The 26315-nt window shown below is 43.2% G+C and overlaps 1 protein-coding gene across 1 annotated transcript; it reads right to left on the reverse strand.

Annotated features, from left to right (window-relative positions):
• Nucleotides 1-10061: 10061 nt before the first annotated feature.
• Nucleotides 10062-14456, reverse strand: cxcl12a (chemokine (C-X-C motif) ligand 12a (stromal cell-derived factor 1)). The gene is made up of 4 exons (XM_084709363.1): nucleotides 14301-14456; nucleotides 12700-12817; nucleotides 11646-11729; nucleotides 10062-10218 (listed from the first exon to the last, which is right to left on the reverse strand). The coding sequence occupies exons 1-4, from the start codon at nucleotides 14365-14367 to the stop codon at nucleotides 10191-10193; spliced, it is 297 nt and encodes a 98-aa protein (XP_084565489.1). The 5' UTR covers nucleotides 14368-14456; the 3' UTR covers nucleotides 10062-10190.
• Nucleotides 14457-26315: the final 11859 nt, after the last annotated feature.

Raw genomic sequence — 26315 nt, forward strand, 5'->3', positions numbered from 1 at the left:
TATGTTAATGCGTTGATTTAGCAGATGTTGCTTTTGAGAGAATGATAAGGAGCCCTGGAACTGATGTAATCTCACCTCTGTCTCTTTGGCTCTTTAACCCACATCACTGTGAATATGTTCTGTGGAACATCATCATGTAGCCTGTGTGTCAGGAGCAATGCTCTTAGTCTATGGACAGCACTGTATCCCCAGGTATTCTTTGATACCATGCCCGCATCTCTGGGTGGCATCTCACAGAAAGTGGGGTATGGTTTCAACTCATGTTCTGGTTATGCTTCAACATTTCACAGATTCAATGAGTTTAGAGTTTTCTAAAATCATAACATTGACTTCAATCGACATAGAGTCGCCATACAGTCGTCCATTTAACATTTACAAAATAATGTTCTTTGGGGTTCAAAGTTGTGACTTACTCAACATCACTCCACTTTTGCCAAAGCATAACTTTTACAGTTATTTTCCAGCTATTTTGTCCAGACTCCACTAACCAATGAATATGTAGACTGGCATCAAAGGGAAGTGTTTCTGTTTTAAGGAGTCTTACATTTCTGTACATTCTTGGTCAGCAGACATTGACCCTCGTTAACAGTGAATTACTGTATCCTGCTTCCCGTGGTGCCAAATACAGAGCAGAGACAGGGCAGAGAGGGTCAGTCCCTCCCTCCATCCATCCCTATTTCCCTCTCCATCTCCCTCCATTGGTTCTTCCATCTCCTTCCCTCCCTCCCTCCTTCTCTGCCAGACCCTTACTTCCATCCCTCTCTTCACCCCTTCTTTCCTCCACCCCTGTCTTCACACCTTCCTTCAAATCATCCATCCCTCTCTCCTTTCATATTTGCCTCCCTCCCTCTGAACCAGTCAGACCAGGTTGAGATGTCAGAAGCATGCTGGAGCCTTATATGTCAGTCTAAGCCATCACTCCAGATACTGAGAGACAAGCCCCATATGCCAGAACAATTACATGAGGTTGTTGCCTAACAGCTAAATATATAGTTCTCTTGGATTATGGTACATTGTGTGACATTGGTTTTAATGAAAGTTTTATTGGAGTTGGCTACAAATTGTGCAATGGAGGCTTAATGAATGTTTCCCATATCTTCTCTGTTTCTTCATTCCTGCTTATTAGAAGCAAATGTAGATCAGCCTGGATCTTTATATAACTGTTGTGCTGAAGGTGTTATGCTTCCTGCAATTGTCCCATGTGATAGACAGATGGAGGGTTTACAGGCTTGTTGTTGGTTCTGCCGATGCATGTAGGGTCAGCAGAGGGAAGGAATGAGAGGGAGAGAGAAAGATGGGTGGAGTAAAATATGTCTCAGGCCAGAGACAGGAAGAAAGCTATTATCTTACAGAGTACCCACAGGTTGAAGTGTAGAGTGGAGGAGGTTTGTCTCTCTTTACTTCTGAGGGGGTTCCAATCTCCCTCCCTACGTCTCTGCTGCCTTCCACTTCTTCTTCGCATCTCTACCATAACGGAGGATGTGACTTGGCTAGGGAACCAAACAAATCTGCCAACTCATGTTTTACTTGTTCTCGCTTTCTAACAGACTTCCCTCCAAACAACCAGAATCTGATTGTGTCAATCACAACCGTTTATCTAATAAGGGGTGGGTTTGATACAATGACTGTAGAGAGACAGAGGAGTACTGCATTTTTGTAAACAACCAAGATGTTGTTGCTCTGATTGCTAGTGTCTCTCCAAATCTGTCCAATTCTAACAGTCCATGCCCATTGATAATGCCCCATGGAAATCGAAAATGAAACCTAAAGGTTCCAGCCTAATACTAAGAGGTGCCTAAGAGGTCAGAGTTCAGATCCCCCCCCAACCCCAAACCCCCACTGATCTCTCTTCTTCCTACATTTACTCCCCGCTCCATCTCAACCCACTACACCACCCACTCCCCTTCAACTACCCTTTCTCCTGGGCAAAACAAAGTCAAAACCAAAAGGGAGACAGCTTCCATCGATACCCCTCCACCCCCGCTTTATACTACAGGAGTAGAGAGGGTTGTGTTACACGTGGGAGGACCCTGTTTGGCAACGTGGGTTGAGGGTTGGACTGGAGGGTCTGATGTCTGGGGTCTGGCAGTGGCTTTATGACGTAGGTGGATGTTTGGATTGGACCAGTCAGCAGTACCACTCAGACCAGAACCTACTGTGGTCCTGTTTGTTGTGATGGTTCAGTCTTTTGATTACCATTGGCCCAGTCCTGATTGGTTGTCCTGCCACTTCCTGTTATCTAGCTGTATTTGTTCTGTTTTATTTACAGTAGGTGTCCTTTTTTACAATTGGATCTGACTTTCAACACCGCATTTCCAAGATACAAGTTTACATTCTAATCTACGGCTTGAAGTGACCAAAAACAAGTGAGGAGAAGTTCACACACCAACTGTCCTTCAGGGAGACAATTGTAATTATATGTGATGTGGGTTATCGGCTCGGGAGAAATGTGCTGAGTGTGTGTGAATCATACGAGTGCTAGGAAGGTGTGGTGGGAAGATCCTTTCTGTCTCTTCAGGCACACAGAGCAGGAGTTTACCCAAACACCACTGGGCCTCTCTGAACACATCTGATGAGAAAGAGGAGGAGGATTGGGGATGTGCGAGGAGGATTGTGCAATGAAGTTGATGAAGACCATGGACAATGATAATGATCCTGAAGAGGATGATGAGGATAGTGAGGATGAGGATGATGGTGATCGATGATGGTGAGAGGGAGGAAGAGGAGGTGGAGAGAGTGCGGAGAATATTCCAATCAGGCCTCACTCCTAACATTTACCAGAGGGCAAAATATGTGTCCACTTAGTGGCCACTGAGTCACCTAAATCAGGTCCCCTTAAGGCCTCCAAGAGCCTGACTTATACATTAGACCACTTCCAGTGTTGGAGCACAGGAACTGAGCAATAAAGAGTGAATTTTATTTCAATTTGCTCCTCACTCTGTTGGCCCGTCAACCCAGCCAGAAGTAAAATGTGTTCAACTTCTTCAAAGACGGGATCCAGAGATCCTGAAAGTGATCCCAGTCTGTCGTCTGCTCTGTTGTTCTCCTCCAGGATTCAGTATGCTTCTCAGATTAGTCACGGCCTGCACAAATCCCTCTTTCTCTCTTTGTGTGTCATTCTGAACACAATCAACATATGGACAGACTTTAAACACACTCTATATAGATATGCCATGCATAGACGATCCCATTAGCTGTGTGATGATCATGAAAGGAGAAAAGATGGAAGGAGAGGGTGGCGGAGAGGGAAGGCTGTACATATGGAGGGGGAGGGTTAATGATATGTAGGGAAAAAAGAGAGATAGAATAGGGGAGGAGTGGAGAAGTGGAGGGAGAAAGAGAGTGGGAGTTACGGAGAGGTGGAGAAGTGGAAGGGTGAGGAGGAGGAGAAGGGTCTTTGCTTCAGAGGGCCCCACAGACACAGCTCTCCCACCAACCAGGCCTTTGTCCCTGTGTAGACCATCCCTCAGACCTCAACTATCACCAGCGTCCTTTCCATAGTTCACGCTCTTTCTCTTTATCGCTCTCTCTCTCATGCACACACACACTCTCTGTTGTCCACCCCCTCTTCTCCTCTACCTTTCTCTCTAAATATACAAATATACTGAATACTGTTTCGATTCATCCCTCTCTCTCTCTTGGTCTATCTCCCTCTTCTCCTTTCTCTTTCTCTCTCGGTCTCTCGCACACTAACTTACTCTCTGTGCCTCACTCCCTATTTATAAATTAAACATCTTCTCTGTCTCTCTTTTGGTCCTGTAAACAGCAGTCTGAATGGCATGTGGTTGGTAGGGTGAGAGTGGGTAGTGGACCCCAAGCATGTCTGTGTCCATGCTGTGTTTGGTCTGTGTTTGCCTAATCCTTGTGTTTGGGTCTCTCAGTGTGGGCATGGATGGTCTCATAACACCTCATATTAACACATGAAAGCCCAGGAAACTGCAGGAGGGACATTTTCAACACTCTTCATGTTTAAGCGGCCCCTTCAATTTGATTGGTATACACCCTTTAGACACACTCTTTTCCTTTCTCACACATGCATACACACACACACACAGGTCGCTCCCTTCACCTCTGTCGCACTAACAAATTCTATGAAGACATCGCTTTTCTGAGTAATTCAGTCATATTTATGATTTGTGTTCTATGGGGTCACTGGCAGTGTGAACCTCATTACCAACAATCTGTGTCCCTCTCAACTCCTCACTTGGCCATTTACAAACCATTACTACACTTTTTCAGGAGGAGATTGCGTACTTGGGGTAATGTGCTATGGGTCATCTGATATGTGGAACCCTGACTGCTAATGTTTCCCCTGGGGAAGGTGATTGTTGTGCACACGTTAGTGCCCAGGGCAGTGGTCTGGCCTGGGATGAGGGAAGGGTAAACAACAAGATTGCAAGACAGGAACAACACAGAACTTCCTGGATAAGAGAAATCTGTGGCCCTGGTCACGCTGTACACACATGAATGTGCACACACACACACACACACACACACACCAAGTCCCTTTTAGAGTGCCAGGCACAGTGTTATTTTCAAACAATTATCCTGTCTTTTTCTGTTTCCCTCGTTGTTACTTTCTCACGCACATACACGCACACACTAACTCACACACACAGATAGGTCATCTTTGTCCCCCAAAGACCCATTGTTACAAGGGTTTCCACACAGTTACCATGAGGCTTCAGTGCATTTACACAACCATCATATCCAACAATACAATGTCATCATTTTTGATGCAAGACCTGTGTGTTTTTCATTACTCAACCCCCCATCTTGATTGCATGTAATGATATAATTGAGGCTGCAAGATGAAATGTGCTAAATTAATTCATTATTATCATTTAGAACTATCCAATTTGTACCCACATCTCCATCCTCTCACAAATCACAAGTGTTCCAGTTATGGTTTAGTAAGACTCCTTCATCGACTCCCTGTTAGATGTATTTTGACGCAGTGATTCATCTCGTTCTGGTTGGACCACAGTTTTTCGGGGTTGTGGGTTTTCTAAACGCTGAATACACACAGAAGGGTTTGTTTTTGTGGTTTCTCGACATTCCTCGACGGTCTGGTGGGGACCATGTGAGAGCTGCCAGTGTGCTCCTGCTGTGTTCTGCTGCCAGGCCTTGAGGAGGAACCTGGCCACACACACACACACCTATACTGATGTAGACACCTACACTAACACATTCACACAAAAATACACATGCAGCTATGCACATTCCCACACATAAGTACACACTGCTGCACACACACACACTTAAATCACACCCAAATGTAAAAAAAAAAATCAATCCACACACTTTTGATTTTGGCCAACTTCACACCTTATGGACGTTAAAATAATTGGACATTTGGGTTTTGAATGACACAGTATGAACTCACCCACACGAATGTCCTGCACACATGTTCACATAAACACATACGTACACACAATCTTTGTCATTCATTTGAGACTACTCATTATAAAGAACCCCTCTGGTAGCTTTCACTGACTCACTTCACATCTGGGAGCCTTTATAAGTAAGAATGAAGGGATGGAGCGATGGAGGGAGTGGGGGAGCTAAATGAGTGCATATGTTTCATTTGTCCTTTATTTCGGTGTCATTCCTCACATTTCACATGACAGATCTGTCTTCCTCTTTCAAGGTGTCACTCCTTTTGTCTGGCTCTGTGGCTGAAGCCCCAAGCCCCAGAGGAGTCGTGTGAAGCCACTGCTGGATAGAGTTCAGATGACTCCTGTGGCTCAGTTACATTTCCATCACACTGAGCAAGCTGTGCAGGAGTCACTGCAGCAGCTGCCGGGTCTGGTTCTGAAACTGCTAGACCTGGTTCTGGAACTGCTGGGTTTGGTTATGACACTTTTAGGCCTGGATCTGGAACTGTTAGTCTGGTTCTGGAACTGCTGGACCTAAATAAAAAAACTGCAGGTGGTTCTGGAACTAGCTATTTCATCTCTTCCCCCTCAAATATTGTCTCCCACAAATCGTGTGGCAGTATAATTAAAATTAGGTTACACATAAAATGACAGGCTAGGAGCCAGCTGAAGCCAGTCAATGTCATCAGTCTCATTGCACTTATGTGCCATTGTGTTAGACAATGTAGCTGAGAAGTCAGCTTTGTAGGTAACATGCTCTGTTTAGGTAGGTGAGACAGGTGTGCCAGTAGTTAGGTCAGACAGGTTCAGTTGGTGAATTGGTACAGAAGGTGAGGCCATGTGGGGGTGTTCACCCTCGGGGCATCGTTGTTACTGAGAGAAATTAGTCACACACCCCTGCCCATCTTCATTACAGCGGTTAGAGTACAAAGTGAGCCAGCTCACCTGATCTTCAGCTGATTGGTTAAAACTCAGGGAACAGTAATTTTCACTCGTCCATCTGTTTGTTGGATCAGCTAGATTCTTGTCAAGAACATCACTCCCACACTTTTATCAAAAGTATGTATATCCCCTTTAGTCACAGATTAACAGCAAAGCTTTATGTTGTCTGTGGGCATGTTCTGTTACGTCCTGTGGTTCTTGTTCCTCCAACACACTTTCATATTCACACACTTTCTGTCCTGCATAAGGATTGGAGTGTTTAAATGCTAGTAATAGCTTTGTTTTGTTTACCAGCCCCCTTTGTGTCTAAAGCTCAACATACTTCTTTCTCTTTACTGAAGTCTATCCACTTTGACCAAACATGCAAAAACCTTTTTGTGTGTTATTTTTGGCTTCAGACAAACTTTCTTACCAACATTTTTTCAATTTTCCATTTACAAGGAAATATAACGGAACATAAAAGTATAGAATTATACAAGCTATTCAGATTCATATGTTACTGCTCATTGAGCCTCCTGGCTCTTTCACCCCCACCTGCTTAGTTTAACTGGTGTCCGTTGGCAGACATCCCATAAACAAATTGATTTATCAAATAAATAAAAAAGACATAGAAAACACATATTGAAGTATCTCTGTCTAAACTACCGTACACTCAAACGACCAATGAAGGACAGATTATACACTGCATGAAGGGGGAGGAAATAATTATACAAATCTTAATTATAATTCAAAATTAAATATATTTTATTTGCATACACTGTAGTCACATGAGAATTAAAAAGTTGGGACTTTCCACACAAGCAGAAAACAGGAGAATTTGGTTTGTCACATGATCACAGCATGGTATGGTAAAACATACTGTAGTATGTTGATAATGTCACACAGACAAGCTTTCACATTTGAAAGGAGTTTTAGAAATGGGTACACACAGAATAGTAGAGTATAGCATGGTTACAAATATTTAAGGTATATTCACTCTCAACCAGTACATGAGTCATTAAGACACTGCTGTAATGTTGGACTGTAACCCTATCCGTTTTCATGGGCTAGTCACTGCTGCATCTGGGTGAGTTTATACTCCACAGTGAAACCAGAGCTAAATTATAGAAGTGATTCTGCTCTGTGTCATTGACATACTACTGTATATCACTGCTGCATACGTGTCCCCACACACAAACACACAAACACACACAGACATACAAACAGTCACAAACACACACGCACACACGCACACACGCACACACACAGACACACACTCAAACACACCTGTGTTTCCACACAAACACTCTCTGACACACACAGAAATACATACCTCCACAATTAGTTAGCACAAACAAAATGGCTATTATCACCGATCCATGGAACAACAAAGCCCATCTGTTTGGTCGTAGATAGAGACAAAGTGCTGTGTCATGTTTGGTGGCCTGATATCAACTCCATGATAGCCTAATCATGACCCCTCTCATCACCAATAGCAACACAGTGTTTTCTATTACATACCCCTAGAGACTGCAGGGGCAGGGTCAAAGGTTGCTACTATTTACAGAATGTTTTCCTAATTTGAGATAATGGTTCACTAACAAGCAGAATTGTTTTCTAGGTCTTTCATCTGGCTTCTGTGAGTAGGTCAGGCATGTGTGCTCACATCAAAGGTCTGAGGTGGCCTCGCTGCTCTGTGTATTGTTGCAGCATGGTTCCTGTCAGGCCTATGGCCTTTTTGGTCCGTGTATATTACAGTATGGTTGCTGTCTGGTCTGTGATGGCTGGTACCCTTTCCATCGGATAGCTCCAAGAACAGCCCTGTATCACACAGACAAAGGGCTTTGAAACCATCAAACCGCCTGATTGTAGAATGATGTGTGGAATTTCATTGTGTAAATGTTGTCCTCTGTTCTATTTATAGCTATAGGAGTCTGTACCAGTTTGCAACATGTAACCTGGAGCTGGTAGAAGCTATGTGCGTGTGTATATGTGTGTGTGTGTGTGTGTCTGTCGGCATTTGTGTGTGTGCATGTGTGTGTGTTTTGATAGGTCCATGGTTATTTAGTAAATGGCAGGGGGTGTAACAGACAGAGAGCGTGCACACTCTGGTCTGCCTCTTTACCAGATTGTAAAACGCAGATTTTCTACAAACGTTGCGGCTCCTATAAAAACATGTGAGAAGAACAACACAGTAATGAAGAGGTCATACTTATTCCATAGTGTTGGATAACAGTTTACTTACAGTTGTACATACATGTTGGCTTTAGTATGAAGTTACACCAGGGTGGAGGGATCACATTCAAAGAACAGTGAGTGATACATTCTATTTCCTTCATATGGTATCAATGCATTAGGTGTATAAAAGAGTACAAAAATAAAATATTTGCATATTATTCGCTTCACACATTAAAAGGAGGCTCAAGAACAAAAAGACTACAAGATTAGAAAATATATTTTATATGAAGGTATTATCAAAATGTACTAGTTGGAACTACTGCTAAACTTCATGTAACATCCTATAACTATAGGATTTTTTAATAGCGCCATCCCTTTCTTGGCAATGGCTTACATAGGAAGGTTGCTTTAACAAGATACATCACATGATAGTGGTGTGATGTTATTAGTGTTTATTTGCCAATGTGTGTGACATGTCTGGTGTGTGAAGTGGGTGAGGTATGTTCAGGCAGGTCGCGGGGAAGTGGAATACATCTAGAATTACGGTAAAGGGTTTGCTACACACTCATTGGTCGCTTCATTTGCACTGTTTGATATCCAGATGTTCTAGATCTCAGCATGCGATTGAAAAATAATAACATTCCAATCCTTCCTCATTCCCGCACATTCTCTCACATACACAGCACAAATACATACACACACAGAGGTAAGATCAAAGCAGGTCTAACCTTCAGAGCATCACACATCTCCAGAGTTGTTCACCCTACACCAGACTGCCCACCATGCTGGCTCTAAACCTTCCATGACAACAACAATCCTAATTGCTTCTAAAATGTAACTGTCTTGGGATGGTCGGCATTGCCAACATGCCACCCAGTTAAAATACTAAAAATCATGATGCCCTATTAACTCAAAACCTCAAATGTGAAAGTAGAATTTACCAGACTCCAAGTGCTCCTCTTGCTTTGACCAAGCACTGGATTACAGACTTTTGTGTTATTTATGGAACACTGGACACAGACGCGATCAACTTAGACATGAATGAACAGACAGTTGCTGCACTCTGTACATGCTATGTACTCCATGTATCCGCAGCTCTCCTATATGTATGTGTGTGCGTGTTTGTGTGTGTGCATGTGGAACCCAGGCATACTCACAAGGCAGTGCCCCTCAGTAACAGCTGACAGAAACAGCGAAGGGGAACAGCGAGTCACAGTTGTCATGGTGACCATTCCCATCTTCCTAAGTCTCTACCACTCCTCCTGCTCTCTCTACCTTTCCTTCAAAACGTAGCACTTTACCGATGAAGTGAGAAGAAGAAGTCGTATGATGAAGACGTATACATCACATAGATATAAAGGCATACACTTACATAGATATAACTGCACTTCTGTGTGCTAAAGGGGGTGTCTATATTGGGTTGGGGGAGGGGCACATGAGGGTAGCGGGGGGACGGGGAGTCCTTGGACTAAAGAGGGAGTGGTGCTGGTGTTTTGGCGGATGGGGAGGGTGGTGGGCGTAGGGGGATGGGGGGGTAGGGTCACCTGGTGGTGGAGAGGGGGGGGGGTTTGAGAAGTGGGGGGAGTTTCAAGGGGGGAGGGGGGGGGAGGGATAAGTGCTTTTCAGCGCATCAGTGGAGCACACGTTACACACGTGTTGATAGGTGGGGTCCCTCGGTCGTCAACCCTGCAGACTCACGCTTACTCTCAATCTCTAGTTGGCCTGTTTGGATCTCTTCATCCTGGAGGAAGAAGAGGGAAGCACGTGTGAGTTACAATCCCAGAAAAACTGGCAGGAGTCAGAACATGTTGAGCATGACTCCAGCAGATCAGCAAGACACAGACACAAAGAGAGAGCGCTCGAAGAGACACAGCAGCATTAAAAGCCGATGACAGATGACCGGTGAAAGCGTGAGAGACTTCAGGGCAGCAAGCTGATGATTTAAAAAATGAGTCATCATTTCTTCTGGTTTCCTTCCCTGGCTGAGGGGTCAAGCACTTGCCTGGTCCATCAGTAAATAGCCTGGAGTCGTTTATTAATGAGTATTTGTTTTAGCAGGCCGGGCTTCTGCCTCTCATAGTTAGAGCTGAGAGGATCCAGGATAGCTATTCCTCTCTGTTCTAACCCCCACTGAGATGTTTATCACCACTGGATGGGCACTCAGCCAAACATGGCCACTGCAACTCTGCTTCCTCTGGACTTAACTGAACTTTGTAAGTTCAGAATTATGAAAAAGCATCCGGTTTGAAAGGGTCGAGGAAATGGGTCATATTTCTGATGTTTTTTTAATTAATGGCCAGATCAATCTGGTTCCAGAATAAACTGTGTTTATATTTTGACCCACAAAGACCCATCTGGGATCCCAGTTCCCCTTTAGTCTGTCAGTGTTTTCTACAGCCTACTAGCTACACACATGGATTAAACTAATGCAGTACAACATACATTTCCGAGACTCTGCCTCTTTTTTATTCATTCTCTCCTTTTCATTCTCTGACTTTCTGACTTATCCAAATGAGAGCCTCTCCCATTGTCCACATACATACTCCAAGCACATGGGAAATTACACAGCTTTTTACCACTCTGTTGACCCTCTGTGTTCAGATGTCTACAGACAAATGCAGGCATACAGTAAAATATTGCTACTGAAACTAATCGTTACGGAAAAATGCAATCACAGCTGTTCAGTCTGTCAGCCTGTCTCCCTGCATGTCTCCCAACCTGTCTATCTACCTGTCAGTGACAGGGCTATCCACCCTTCCCACCCATCGTGCATGGAGAGTTCCTGTATTGACCCCTTCAGCCTATGGCGCCATCGTCCACCAAGATGTTTTGTTGTGCAGAGGACCCTTTCACACCTAAACAATGACGAATGAAAACTGCACAGTCAAGTCAGAGACATGCCAGCAGCCATATACAGGACATGTCTGCCTGGTTGGAATGCTGTACGTAGGTACATGGGTAGTGGGGGGTGACTTGTATGCTTGGAGCAGTCAATTTATTATCTATAGGGGTTAGTGTGCAGAGGGGGAGGAGGGTAGTAGTCGGATAAATTCAGAATGCCCAGACATGTTAGCACAGTACCATAGATAAACACACATTGTGTCTTGGTCCACTTAAGACACAACGATAGATGGAAATGCAGCAGAAAAAACAATATCTCCTTCTTACTTGTTTATGGCGTTCTTCAGGTACTGCTGCAGCCACTTGGTCTCTGGGTTGATACACACTTCCTTGTTGTTCTTCAGCTTGGCTCTGAGGAAGCATGGAACAGAGAGGGGGGTGAGAATTATGGAGGTAAAAACACAGATCAGATCTGTCTCACAAACACACACATAAACACATACACACACAGCATCTGATCTTGATCTCTCTCAAACATACACACTCATATACAAACTCAGACTCGTCTTTCTACACAGATTGCGTACCAATAGATTACAGATCACGGGTTATCTTACTAAAACAATGTAACAGCACATTGAAAAGATTTGGCACTCAATTTAGATGCAATGTGTACAGATTGGGTTAAGCAGATAACGATTTGCCGTTTGGCTTAATGAGTGACAGTTGGGTGTAGCTATTGCAGTCCAGAACAAGCCTGAGGCTATTTGGAGCCGTTGGTCATGACTGGATCATGTGTCCTGCTTCACAGCATGTAAAACACGCTAGAATGGGGCGTCTTGGTCAGCACACAGATTCCTCGCGTGTTGGTACGTCTGTATGTTTATGTGTGTGTGTGTGGTGTGTAATCTTGATTGTGTTATAATGTGTAGTGTGTAAGGCTGCAGAAGTGTTGCTCTGTTCTGTTCCTGAGTTTCTGACCCTGATCTAATACCATTGAGTGAGACCAGACCATTGAGCTCAGCTGCTTCCGAGACAAAGGTCTGTATAAACCCACAATTATTGTTTCCTGGTGGAAACAAAACTGCATCCAATTTCCATCCCCCTCACACACAAACTTTTTCTCTATAACAAATACACACACTCAATCCGTTCTATACCTACAGACGATGCAATAATGTGTGTGTGTGTGTGCGTGTGGCAAAGCTCCTTTCACATGGCCTGTCACCTCTGGGAGATTGATGGTGTGAAATGTCCAACAAGAAGAGGACCTGTTCATCTCACCCTGTTTAAGAGTCAGGAAAGTTGGTGAATGTGTGTCTTTGTGTCTGTATGCGCGCATGCATGCTTGTGTGTGTGTAAGAGTCCAACAGGTACTCACATCACTTGGAAGGGGCAATTGGGAGTGTGTAGGAACCTTAGCTCACGGATGCTGCGCTGGGGGACGGTGCTAGCTGTCGTACGACACCAGCACCTCTCCACCAGACTGAGGGGCTTGGCTGGGGGAGGACAGAGGAATGCCGAGAGGACAGAGTCATTAACAGCACAACGTTAGCAGTGATTTACAATACAACTGTAAAGATATTTAAATTACAAATACATCACACTTCTTTCCCAATCAGACAGCAAATGAGCATTAAACCAGTTAAATGATCAATCAAGGCAAATAAAAGGACTAGAGACTAGAAACACAGAAAGGTATGTCCCCTCAGGACAATTCAGAAAACCAGCACCAGCTATGCGGTCAGCACAAAATGCACTCCTTAAGTGAGACACAGTAGATGACTTACTGCCGTTACAAAACACTGAGCATTTATAATTCAATTTCAAGAAAGCACTTAGTAATCAGGTCTATGCAACTATGTAACTTACTCAATCATGCATTTGTTGACATTTATTAAATGAAATATAGACCCAGAAAATGTGTACCAAAATCTGAGTTGGAAGTCTGATTGCTCAATTGTTTAGGTTCATGGGCCATAGGTTTAATGAGATCAGATCAAAATCTAATCTCCGTGCAGATGGAGTCAGAATTCAAGCCCTTGCCTCTCAACCCTTTTTTTCCTAATTACGGGTTGCAAAGCCACGCGCTAGGAGGTCTGATATCATGTGGGCCCAGGTGCTTCAACGGTCAATCGGTCCGGTGAAGAGAATCACTGTACCTGCGGATTAAATGCTCACTGATGACTGAGAAAAAAAATGCTAACTATTTAACGCCTGATCTAACGTTATTACCATGTGAAAGCGATGGCAAAGAAGACTCATAGGCTGTTGTGACTGATGTCGCCAGTGTCTACACGGCTTTGTCTTGAGGTGTAATTTTAGGGTAATTAATGAAAACAAAGACTAGGGACAAATACACACATTAATCAGTGTTGCAACACAGGCGTGCTGTGCTTCAGCCGTGCCCGCACGAATCTAGGCAGGCGTGTTTGTTTTAGCGTCTTCACGCACAGTGCTAAACTCTTCACGGCTTTCCTAGGCAGGAATAAATTTATACATAGAATACATTTACAGCCGAAGAGGATAGCAAATGGTCTTGAATAATTTGGTGTTGATGATTAGACCGTTTTGCATTTAGTTTGACCAATGCACGTCTTTTTGCGGACCGTATCCTGTGCAATATATTTTGGAATGTATCAAAACAAAGGCTAACGGTTTATCAAATGCGTTATATGCTATGATTAATATTTTAAAACGATAGCCAGCCAATCAGTTGTAACCAACTGAATATTTAAGCTTTGGAGAGCAGTTGGTGAATTCACAAAAATCTAATTCCGCTACAGTAAAATCTTAGCATTCAGTCGATTAATTCTCCCACTCCAACCGAATTTCCATCTGAATAAAACCAATGATTCTGTTACAGATCAAAACAATACAACATTGGTAGGATTATTTGCAGTGTGCCACTACGTCTGCACAGACTCCCAAATGCAACCCATCTAAATCACATCTGATGATTGAACTAATGATTATCCTTACCATGTGAAACAGGCACATACGTCACCACTGTTAACACAGCCATCAACGCCAATAATTTCAAATCCATGCTCGATCAACGGCACAGTCACTGTCCGGTGTTTCTTTCGGTAAATCCAAGAGCGCACTGTGACAGGGTGAGTGTAGCGACTAGCTAGATAAACCGGGCACACAGAGCAGGAGCTACCCCCCCCCCCCTCTCTCTCTCTCCTCCCTGGCAGTGCGCTAGGTGGGAGGGTCCACGTGATAAATGACCCATTGGCATACATTTAGTCATTTAGCAGACGCTCTTATCCAGAGGACTTACAGTAAGTACAGGGACATTCCTGCTTTGTTAGGCCTCTGGACCCGAATCCAAAGTATGTGAAATGTTGTATGTTGTATACACATGGAAAAACCAAATAGGGTAACAATGACTGGAGGTAAGTGGTGTTTTAATTTGTTTAATCATGGATGCCTGTGTTCCAGTTGGGCAGTGTCGCACTAGAGAAAACCGTATCAATGTGATATGAGTTATCCTTGTTCGCGCAGGTTTATGCACCAGCCCTGAAACAAAGGAAGAATATAAGGAATGTGTTCATCTTTAGTCACGGTGCGTCTAACTCGTGTCTGAAGATGCAGCCACCATGAATTAACTTAAATCAAAACATATAGATTCAATTAGCGCAATTTATATTACGGGTTCAGGTTCCTATAATGGAATTACTCAACCCCCCCCCCCCCCCTCACACACACGCACGCACTACCACACATATGTTTGTGTTTGGACAGGAAACGAAAGCGTTTCACAGTTTAAGTGAATCCCCAAACAATTGTCTTTACCTCTGGCTTGAACTTTCCAATCTTTTGACAGGAGTTGTGTATATATGTGTGTGTTTGTCCACCAGTTTTGGCTTTAGGGGATTTTTGGGGGATATTATTAGTGTGTTTAACGGGATGCAGATGTGAAGTAAAACATTTTCTACAATTGGCATTAATCCACTAGAGAAAACATTTTTCTCTCTCTCTCTCTCTCTCTCTCTCTCTCTCTCTCTCTCTCTCTCTCTCTCTCTCTCTCTCTCTCTCTCTCTCTCTCTCTTTGTTTGTGTCCAAGGGAAACTCAAACTGAAACCATTCTCTATTTGTAATGTTAAATACGTAGGGAGGCAGAGTCCCCAACACACAACCACACACACACAACCACACACACACACACACATAAACACTGTCAGACAATCAAACGCCAAACACAGTATGTAGTTCACAGTGTCTTTTGTACCAATAAAAAATCAGTAGTATGATAAGATTTGTTATAGGGACATTGCAAAACTAGGATGGCCATCGAGGCAGTGTGTTTATTCCATCTTCTACTGTTAGATTCATACTCTTAAGAATCTAACAGCCATTATAAGATGGCTGAGCGGTTAGGGAGTCGGGCTATTATTCCGAAAGTTGTTGGTTCGATTCCGGCCATGCCCAATTACATTGTGTCCTTGGGCAAGGCACTTCACCCTACTTGCCTCGGGGAGATTGTCCCTGTACTTACTGTAAATTGCGCTGGATAAGAGCATCTGCTAAATGTAAATGTACTCTAATAAATGACACAGTAACATGCTATGATTTATTGTAAAATGTTATCCAGTGATTGCACATCACAGCACTATGCATCTCGTATGCATTGAATGCAGTCCACTCAGCACAGGTTTGTTCAGGGGAAGCAAATAGGCTGTCAGCAACACAGATTATTTTGACAGGGAAAAAGCAACTCTGCCTGAGCTGTGGGTATGGGTCCAAAACCACTGAACACACTTTGGAAAGATTTACTAAACATCTGCATTGTGCATGTGTGAAGTGAACACACAGAATTTGTAAAGTTGACTAGGGATAGGTACATCCAACCAAATACTGCAGGTTACAAAAGCAGGAGAATGATGTTACAAGTTAAGGTTTTAGAGGAATAACTGTAGTGGACATAAAGCATGATGTCCCTATGTCAAACATTTAGTAGGATGGATAAGAGGAGACTAGTAAGGAGAGAGAGAGGAGGAGGCAAGTATGGAGACAGGAGAGTGGAGAAGGAGGCTAGTCTGGATCCTCAGTCCTAACAGCTGAATGTATGCACACAGACGACGAGCAGACAGACACATATTGACTTCTCTCACAACCAGAGAGAGCGAGAGTTTAAGAGTGTGTGTGGTGAGGTTGAGAGAGTTTGTGCATGTGTGAGTGAGAGAAGAAAAGAACGTTTTTCTACAAAACAAACAGAGAGAAAGACAGCGATGGAGAAACACAGAGATTGTGTGTGTGTGCCTGACAGAAAGGAAAAGCAGCTCCTGACTATAGGACAGTATTTGAGCAGTGTCTTTCAGCTGAGGGTGAAAAGGGACTTCTAAGATTCAGATCAAAGTCTCCTGATCACAGCAAGCTTATAAAACAGGCTACTACCGGTTAGCGGTTTGTTCCATTTGACTTGTGAATGTTCATGTGAAATGATTTGTGTTTGTTGTACATGTGCACACACACACACACACTTACACACAGACACAGATGCACACACATGCTCGCACGCAGGTACCCACACACACCCACCCACAAACACACAGCTATTCTCGTATGCTCACCCCAATGTAAACAGTCACACATAAACAAAATTACGCACCACAAATTGCAACACTGCATGAATCTGAGACATATTGTATGGGGCATCAACCTAAATGGTTAGGGCAAATATTTCCCCACTTTGCCCCAAGCAATAAGATCAAGTTTCATGTAGGAAGGTGAATGAACTGCTAGTAGGTTATGTAAGTAGACTTGGCAGTTTGTCTTATTACCCAGTTGTAACAAAAGCATTTTCTTGTTGTTTTAACAAGTCTGTGGTCTTAGCAAAACAGAACATTCAGATCTGAGGCCAATGCCAGGAAATCACCATGCCGTTCACTTTCACTGTGCGAGGAGACCTGTGCTCTTCTGTGAACAGTTAGGGCATGACTGTACACACATATGCACATGTACACATACACATGCCCAAACGATTCCTCTCACATGCACACACATACCACACACAGTCCAGTGGGGCATGGTACGGGTCATTTTTAGTGTTTTGTTCACACAGCTAGTGACAGAAGTTGGCAGAGGTGGGTGCACGAGTTGGCCCAGGATACATAGGGTTGGGGTTAGTACAATCAGTTCTGCTTCATGGATTTTAAGCCAAGTTTCAGCGTTCATAGTGTCTGTAAAAACAACTATTGAGCAAGAACTACTAAACTGGAGTGATGACAGGTAGTAATATATTTAGTCTGTCTAACAGATCATGATCTCTCTAGAAACACTGCGTCCGCAGAACAAAAGGACAGCTTGGCTTTTCATCTTGATTGCAGAAATGCAAAAAGTTTACTGTAGTCTCTGTCTGTATGTGTGGGTGTCTGTGTGTGAATCTGTTTGGTTGTGAATGTGCATTTCTTTGTCTGTGTGTGCACAGTACGCATGTAATATGTTTTTCATACACACAAGTTATTGGTTTTTGGAACATCAAATATGTTGGTTTTAACAGCACATGGGCCACATACACTCAGCATATGTCTGCTATAGCGAATGTGAGAAGCTTTCGAAACTGCACATCTGCTCATGTAAATGTCCAGAACATTTGTGTGAAGAGACAAGTGGTGTGTTGCAGGTTGGGCTACACTCTACAGACCATCTGTGTGTGTGTCCTGGGAGGTCTCACTCCAGGGGTCCAGTTCTTCCTCTCTGTACTCTCAAACTTAGCCGGTGGTTCCTGTACCTGGATAGTATGCATGTGTGTGTGTGTGTGTGTGTGTGTGTGTGTGTGTGTGTGTGTGTGTGTGTGTGTGTGTGTGTGTGTGTGTATGAGTCGTTTGTTAGGAATTTTCTCTACAGACATGTCAGGCATTATACACTACAGTCAAATCCAGAGATTTATAGATCTTACTGTGAGCCTTTACTACTGTCTAACCTTATTCAGGCTTACTTACACACATAGACACACACACACACTTAAATAGCATTCCAACCCTCTGTTGGCTTTGACTACTGCTGACCAATCGTAAATCTCCAGACAGATTACATGGCCAAATTAGAAACATCAAAGCATTACTCACACACACATCATACACACTCATGACAAATCATACACACTCATCATACACTCTCTTTGACATAAACACACACTGCTAGCACGCACACATCGTTTCCTCTATCTCTTTCTCTCTCTCATACGCACACACACATACATACAGACTCATATAAATAAATCACATACATTAAACAACCCCCTGCAACCATAGTCCTTTTTATATCTCTATCAGTTTCCTTCCCTAAACATCTCAAACATTCCTGTCCCACATGGATGTGCTATCTCACCACACTCCACCTCACATAAAGCACAGCCTAAATGACGACTGTGTGAATGATGCCTGTCACATTCCCGACCATTCCCAAACATTCCTGAAGCACTATTCATCATAGCAGACCCCTTGTATTCCAGAGGGCTTGGACAGTATGGATGGCTGGGCGCATTCTAGCTTAGAACTCAGTTTCCATAGAGCCAGGCCCAGGCTAGGGGCCATGCAGGCGACTGGCCCCACGGGAGCTCAGTTTGGGAGCCATTGTGATCCTGAGGGGCTGGAAGGTCCTGATGGCCAGATCTTTGTCCCCCAGCACCTGCTTCCATTACAGTGAAGCACAGGGACCACCAGAGTCAGAGATGCCCATTCAGCACGGGGAGCAAAACTAGGGGAGGGAATTCGCTTGTTTTTTGAGAAACTCATTAAGTCATTGTAGTAACTCCAGCCATAAGTCTACTGAAAATGGAAGCTCTTCATCATGTATTTTCTCCACTCAGACAATACCATGGCATTCACAAATGCCAAGTAATGTGTAACTTTCATGACTGAGTGGGCCACCTCATGTTGGGTCGTGAGGGATCATGAAGGGTCATGAGGGGTCATGTCCATCTCGTCTAAATTGATGACTACAGCTGTGTCGTCAGTGCTAGAATTAGACTGAGACAGCAGTGCTGTCAGAGTTGGAGTTAGAGAGTGAGACAGGGTGTAAGAGCTAGCGTTAGAGGGTGAGCCATGGTGTAAGAGCTAGAGTTAGAGAGTGAGATAGGGTGTTATGAGTTCAGATGTGTTGTCAGAGTTAGAGAGTGAGAAAGCTGTGTAGCTGTTAGCTGGTTAAAGAGTGAGACAGGGTGTCGGAGGTAAACTCATCAGTGTGTCAGCAGCTGCTGTGGGTGGAGCTGCCACTAAGCTTCTGTTCTTCCCGCATGGCAAAGAGTAGCTCATGGTGGTTACATTAGGGGGGTCAGATGGCTGAGCGGTTAGGGAGTCGGGCTATTAATCAGAAGGTTGTTGGTTCAATTCCCAGTTGTGTCAAATGACGTTGTGTCCTTGGGCAAGGCACTTCACCCTACTTGCCTCGGGGGGAATGTCCCTGTACACACTGTAAGTCGCTCTGGATAAGAGCGTCTGCTAAATGAATAAATGTAAATGTATATTAGACTATGTCTTCCGCTGCTTCTCCTGCTCTTTTTTTCTCCTGTCAGCTGTTCCTCATTGTCTTCTTCTCTGCCCTCTTCTGCTCCCACTACTCCTCCACCTCCCTTTCCCCTCCCCCTTTCCCTTTCTTGACCCTTCTTCCTTTTCTGCTCCTCCTCCTCCTCCTCCTCCTCCTCCTCCTCCTCCTCCTCCTCCTCCTCCTCCTCCTCCTCCTCCTCCTCCTCCTCCTCCTCCTCCTCCTCCTGTAGCACCTGGTGTGACAGGCCACGAGAACCTAAGCTCAATCTCCCATCTGCTGTTCTAGATTCCCTTAACTTCACCAGAGCTTTCAGAGGATGGGTAAAACTCAGTGGTGGAGTAAATCAAGACTGCAAATCAAGAGACTGCTGTTTATCTAACATTATCTTGTGTGTTTAACATGATGTATTATTAGATAGGAACTTTGTTTTGTTTTTATGCCTTGTATAATGCATCAACTTCAGTGGTACTCCTACTTTTGATGAATGCAGAGCTATACAATGACAATTAAGTCTTTCAATCAATGAAATCCCCCTGTATGTCTCTTTGGAGGAAAGTGTGTAATAAATGAACACATTATTTCTTTAATGGTAGCTCTGTTGATGACCTATAGATCTATATAACATATGAACATTTATAACATGCAGTCTCTTTTTAACTTATACTGAATGATTCAATATGTATGAAATACCACTGGGGCCATATGGTTTAAGTCTGACTTTGTTCAATATGTTCCTAATCTGACATTTTTAAGTAGTTTGTAGGAGTGCAATGCTTCAGGTTCATCATTCAGGGATACAATTTAAAGGGAGCATACTATCAGTCCATTTATATGTATTTGTCATGCCAGTTCAGCAGAACAAGTTTAAAAGGGCAGTGAGACCTCTGTTACTGTAGGACAAACATTATCCTCTCAGACACCTTCTCCTTTTAACAAACCCTCTCTGACATCCAGCCAGGTTTCCTCAGTAATTTAGGGAGAGTTTGAATTCTCATCCGTGGGATGTTGTAATTCTGGACAAAAGACAGACTGAGAATTCAAGTAAATGTTAAGGGATTATAGAGAGCACAGAAGAATCATGACAATGTTGTGTGTAAGGTCTTTTTTGGGGGAACCACATGATTCTTTTGGAAGCTTGGAGAAAAGGAACACACTGAGGAACTTTGTTGTGAACATCCAATAAATCTTTAATTACAGGGAAATGGAGATTAAGACACACTATAAATGGTAATAATAGTTTCTGTTCTCGCGCACACACACACACATACACACACACACACAGAGAATGAATATCCAACATTTCAAGCTGAGAAGTTTATTTTGTCATTGAAACTGAAAACCGCAAAACTAATTTGGTCCCTTCAGAGCCATCCACAACTTTACTCTCTAACAACGTAAACACACACACACACACAGTCCCTTTTGGAGAGCCAGCCACAATGTTACTCTCTAACAATTATCCAGTCTATTTCTGTTACCCTGTTTCTTTCTCTTTTCAAATATGTTCTGTTGTATCTCTCGTTCTTAAATGGAGATTTTGCTATTGTTCCCAGCTCCCTTATCTCTCACATTTCTCACATTCCCCTTTTTCTCCGACACACTCTCGCCACTGTTTCAAATTTTCTAGAGCAGGCTATAAAATGAATTTCTGTAGAATTGTATTTAATTCATGTTGATATTGATATTGACTTTATTGTCAGACAAGGTGTGAAATTCTTCTTGTGTGACTATGTTCATTCCCAATTATTACTACATAAACTACTTGACCTTTACAAGCACAAAAGACAAAGACAAGTATTACACATTACATACACCAAAGAAAATGTTTTTTTTTTTTTGTGTGCCTCATTCAGTTCAAAACAGCTCGACGCACAAAATACTTCTTAAGTCTCACACAATTAAATCTTGGTACCTTGTACCAATGGCTATAAAGCAAAATTCACTATGCAGAACAGGATTTGGGTCAGTAACAATATTATTGGCTAACCTTTTGAGGTTCATATGATAGTATACTTATACATATATATACATATACATATATATATATATATATATATATACACATATATCTACAATCTTTGAAGACATTTATATTTGGTTCAACAACTTTGTTTTTAAAAACAGACAAACTCATGTACCAGATGGAATTACAATACTGTCTAACACTTAGCAACAATCAGGATCACGGACGTAAAGAATAGTAACAGAATCTGTTTTCTTGCTCCAAAAGACTTAAAACGTTGAAGGAAATACATTCTCTGCCTTATGATTTTTTGTATCTATTTTTCTTACAGATTCTGTCCTCTCTTTCTACGGTAGCATGTTATTTATCATTACTCTTAGGTAATTATATGTACCTACCTGTCTGATATTTTCATTATAACAACAGGCAATGTATGAGCATCGGATGTTGACCTGAATACAATCTCTTCACTTACATGTGTACTGTTACATGTATAATGTAGAACATGCAGTGATAAGGAGTAGAATAGCTTTGAGTATCCTCTTGAGTAAAGTGGGAAGTTTTGTGAGCATATTCACTAGGTTTCTGAGTCACCATACATTTTGGTGGTTTGATTGCAGAAGAAACACAGCAGTCATATGTGCATTAACAGGGCTGGAATATAGATAAGTCTGTTTCACCATCCGGGATAAACACACACTCATACACGCACACACACACAGATGTAAACATGCAGACACAATATATACAGACACACACATATATGCGCACACACACACACACATCTACACACATACTGTGTTCACACACAACTGTTTCCTGGATAAAGACTAGTCATAGAATTTTCAAAACCTAGAAAAAATAGTTAAGAAGCCGTTTCATGATATCAATGTGCTTTGAGTGGATGGCCAAGCCTAATCTGGGCAGGAAGTGGTCAAGTGTCTATATCCAGGCCAAGCTGATCCTGATCCAGCCCCACAAATGAGTGAGGGTGGCTTTCCAGAACTCTTGTGTCACCGCTCATCTGGTCTGAAGTCAGTTATGTTCGCATGATGGGGGGTTTCCTGCATGTTGACTGATCGACCTTCAGTCAGTACTAATCAGTTACCTCTGTCTTCCTCTTTCTACCATTCTCTCCTTCTGCTCTCCTTCCTCATACTTCCCACCTTCCCTCCTTCCACTCCACTAAGTTTTCTCTCTCTATAGCTCTTTCTCTCTCCTCCCTTCCTCCCCACCTCTCCTTCTCCCCTCTTCCGTTCCTGTCCCATTTTCCTCCTTCCCTCCTTTACTCCATCCCTCCTCTCTTCCTCTAGCTCCAGCTCCCAGGGAGATCATGTTCATTCGGGGTCTGATCAACAGCAGATTAAAGTGAACCTCAGGAAAGGAAACAAATGAACTGAGAAAGAGAATGCTCGTGTTTACAGAATTTGCTGCCAATTTAAAACAAATGATTGAACAGACTATTGGCTGACTATTGCATGAAGCCAACTTCTAGTGTAGTTACAAGCTAACTCTTAATCATCCTGCCAGAGTGTCTATCTAAATGTATATGTGGTAACTGTGGCGGGAGAGATTTGAGATCAGGCTTCAAAACTCTTTACAGTTTTTTTGTCAATTGTTAACATTGGTCTAAACTGAAGTCATATTGGCAAAACTCTTTGCACAGTCAGCAAAACAAAATGTATGTGGACCAAACTGTGAAAACCTTTCATTGCTAACACATGGTTTCCAAAACTGTTACAGTTACTCTCCTACATTTCCATCAACCCTGTCTTGTGGATTTGGCCACAGGTTTACATCCGCATTGCAATGGATGTCATTGTCATGCCTCGATTCACGACAGTCCACAACTATTGCCCTGATTTCATTGGACATTCGTTGCTGTTGCTGCCGCTGTCTTGGTACGTGGACTTGTCCTCTACCACGTACCCCCACACCTCTCAATCAAAGCCCATGGCTGCCTCTCTCAATTGCAAGTTTTGTGTCTAGAGTTTTGAAAAAGGACACCAAGGTTTTGAAATTAGTGATTGTAAAAAAAACTGTATTATACACAAAGATGGAATTTTTGGAATAGAAAAATGATACCCGAAGCAAATTGTCACATTTTTGATTCATTCTTATATAGACTTTTTTTTTGTCAAAGTGAAAGTGTTATTTTTGTTCCATTAACAGATACTGAATTATTTAAAAAAACATTCAAACTTCAAAGATAAAAGTTCATAATTTTTGTAACGCTCCTGTTGTTTGTGTTTTTTAAGTCAATGTGTTATGGGTAACAATGTATGCTTTCTGAGAGAAAATTGTTGGTCAAACAAGCTAATTTTGAGACATGTATAAAGTGTTTTTGTAGTTTCAGTGAGTTTTAGCAACATTCCCAACTGCATGATTCCAACTCAGACTGTTTGAAAAGTTTTTTCTGTATTGACAATGCATGTAAGCAAATGAAAACAACTGGAATCATCGGCCCATGTTCAACCCTGCACCCCTGACCCAGTCCTATCTCCCCAGCTTCCCGGTCTCTACAGCCTCCCCAGGCTGAGGTCAACACATATAAAACACCAGGTGAGTCTCTAACAACAGACACAAACAGCTCAGAGTGAGGTGGACAGGAGGACAGTAGCAGAGGAGGAGAAGGGGACACGAGGAGAGGGGGACAGGACACAAAGGCAGGAGGACAGGACAGGAGGGCAGGAGGAGAAGAGGACAGGAAAAAGGAAAGGGAAGGAGAGGAGAGAAGAGTGTTTGCCAGTCTCTAACAGGGAGATGTAATGGTAATCAAAGACCAGTTAATCAAAGTGAGTAAGCGATGGTGGTGGACAGGCAAAGACTATCTTGTCCTCTCTTATGGGAACAAATAAAAGATATTGTTACAGGCTATTTGTCCTGGGAGACTGCCTTTGAAGTTATATTCCTGCTGGAGTGCAGAGGCTCATTCTTCATCGAGTTAAACTGGGGATCATTTGGATAAGATGGGGTCTCAGGGGGAGATCTGTGCACACACACAAACACACATGTACATGCACACACCCACACTCACAGACATGCACACTCAAACTCACATGCAAACACGTCTATAAAGAGGTAAAGGCCTCACAAAATGATCAGAGGCTCTCGTATTGTACCGCAGACACACGTAGAGAGAACTGATTGCACTTTCAGGTTCACCGATGACTCTGCCAGGGTCTTGTGAGGTGTGTGTGTGAGTGTGTTTGTGTGCATGAGTGAGTATGTGCAAGGAACCTCTGTGATTCTTAATGAGCCATTTGATTCTTAAGATAAACGACACACCAGTGTTTATCTTCTTTGTCATCTCTGTGCGACTCAACACTATACTCTAGAGGGGAGGGGACGGGACAGGACGGGGAGGGGAGGGGAGGGGAGGAGAGGAGAGGAGAGGAGAGGAGAGGAGAGCAGAGCAGAGGAGAGGAGAGGAGAGGAGAGGAGAGGAGAGGAGAGGAGAGGAGAGGAGAGGAGAGGAGAGGAGAGGAGAGGAGAGGAGAGGAGAGGAGAGGAGAGGAGAGGAGAGGAGAGGAGAGGAGAGGAGAGGAGAGGAGAGGAGAGGAGAGGAGAGGAGAGGAGAGGGATGTCCGGTTGAAAGTATGTTTCCAAAGCTGGGACTGATTAGTGTCTGAAGCCATGCTCTGTTCCCCATTAACTCTAGGGTCACTTACCACCGTGTAAGTATGTGTGTAAGTGTGTGTGTATGCATGTTTATGTGTGTATATGTTAATCCCTTGACCCTTATCTTTGGGTGGGTAGAGTGATGCATGGGAGACTCCAGCCACCCACCACCCCAATTCTAGTTGGCAAGGATCTATTTTGCTCTATCTCTCCTTCTCGTTTTCCCTTTTTTTGGTTCAAAAACAAGCAGGTGTTATTTGAAACGGACACTTCATATTCATTTCAACTGTAGCTGTTTTTAACCCACAGCACAGCGCAGCACACACACGTACACACAAAACTGTGGTCACCTGCATTAATATCAGAGCATTGAGCCAGTCTTGGCCAGGTGTTGCCTTACTCTAATGCAACCTTAGTGTTCTGACTGCAGAAGGAAGACAAACAATTTACATTTCATTACAGTGAGAGAATTTGGCTTGGGTTCAACAACAAGCCCTTGCCACACACTCAGACAGAAAAACTCATATAAACCTAAGTTTTACAAAAACAAAGAGACTGTTTGTGATTCGAAACTGAATGTAACAGCTTTGAAAGAGTGTTGGCATTGGTGGGAGTTAATCATGTTTGACAGTTGTGATGACAGAAGCAGAATGTTCGGCGGTATTCTTGTTAACCGTCCAAATGGTCCAGTGGAGTTCTATGGTTCCATCTGCTGCTCTCTGGTTTCCGATGGTTCTGACTCCATTGTTGTCTTTGTTCCATCACAGACAAACTGGAGGGCTGCAAGCCTTTCACTGCCTGCCACCTTCCAGGAGAAGGGTGAGAAGGGAGGGGAGGAAGGAGGGAGGGGGAGCAAACTAAAAGAGGGTTTATTGGGTTTGCTACTCATTCACAAATTAATCTCTCTCTTCTCTGAT

The sequence above is a fragment of the Hypomesus nipponensis genome, chromosome 11 (genome assembly GCF_054491055.1).
Source record: "Hypomesus nipponensis isolate SF chromosome 11, ASM5449105v1, whole genome shotgun sequence".
NCBI classification, from domain to species: Eukaryota; Metazoa; Chordata; class Actinopteri; order Osmeriformes; family Osmeridae; genus Hypomesus; species Hypomesus nipponensis.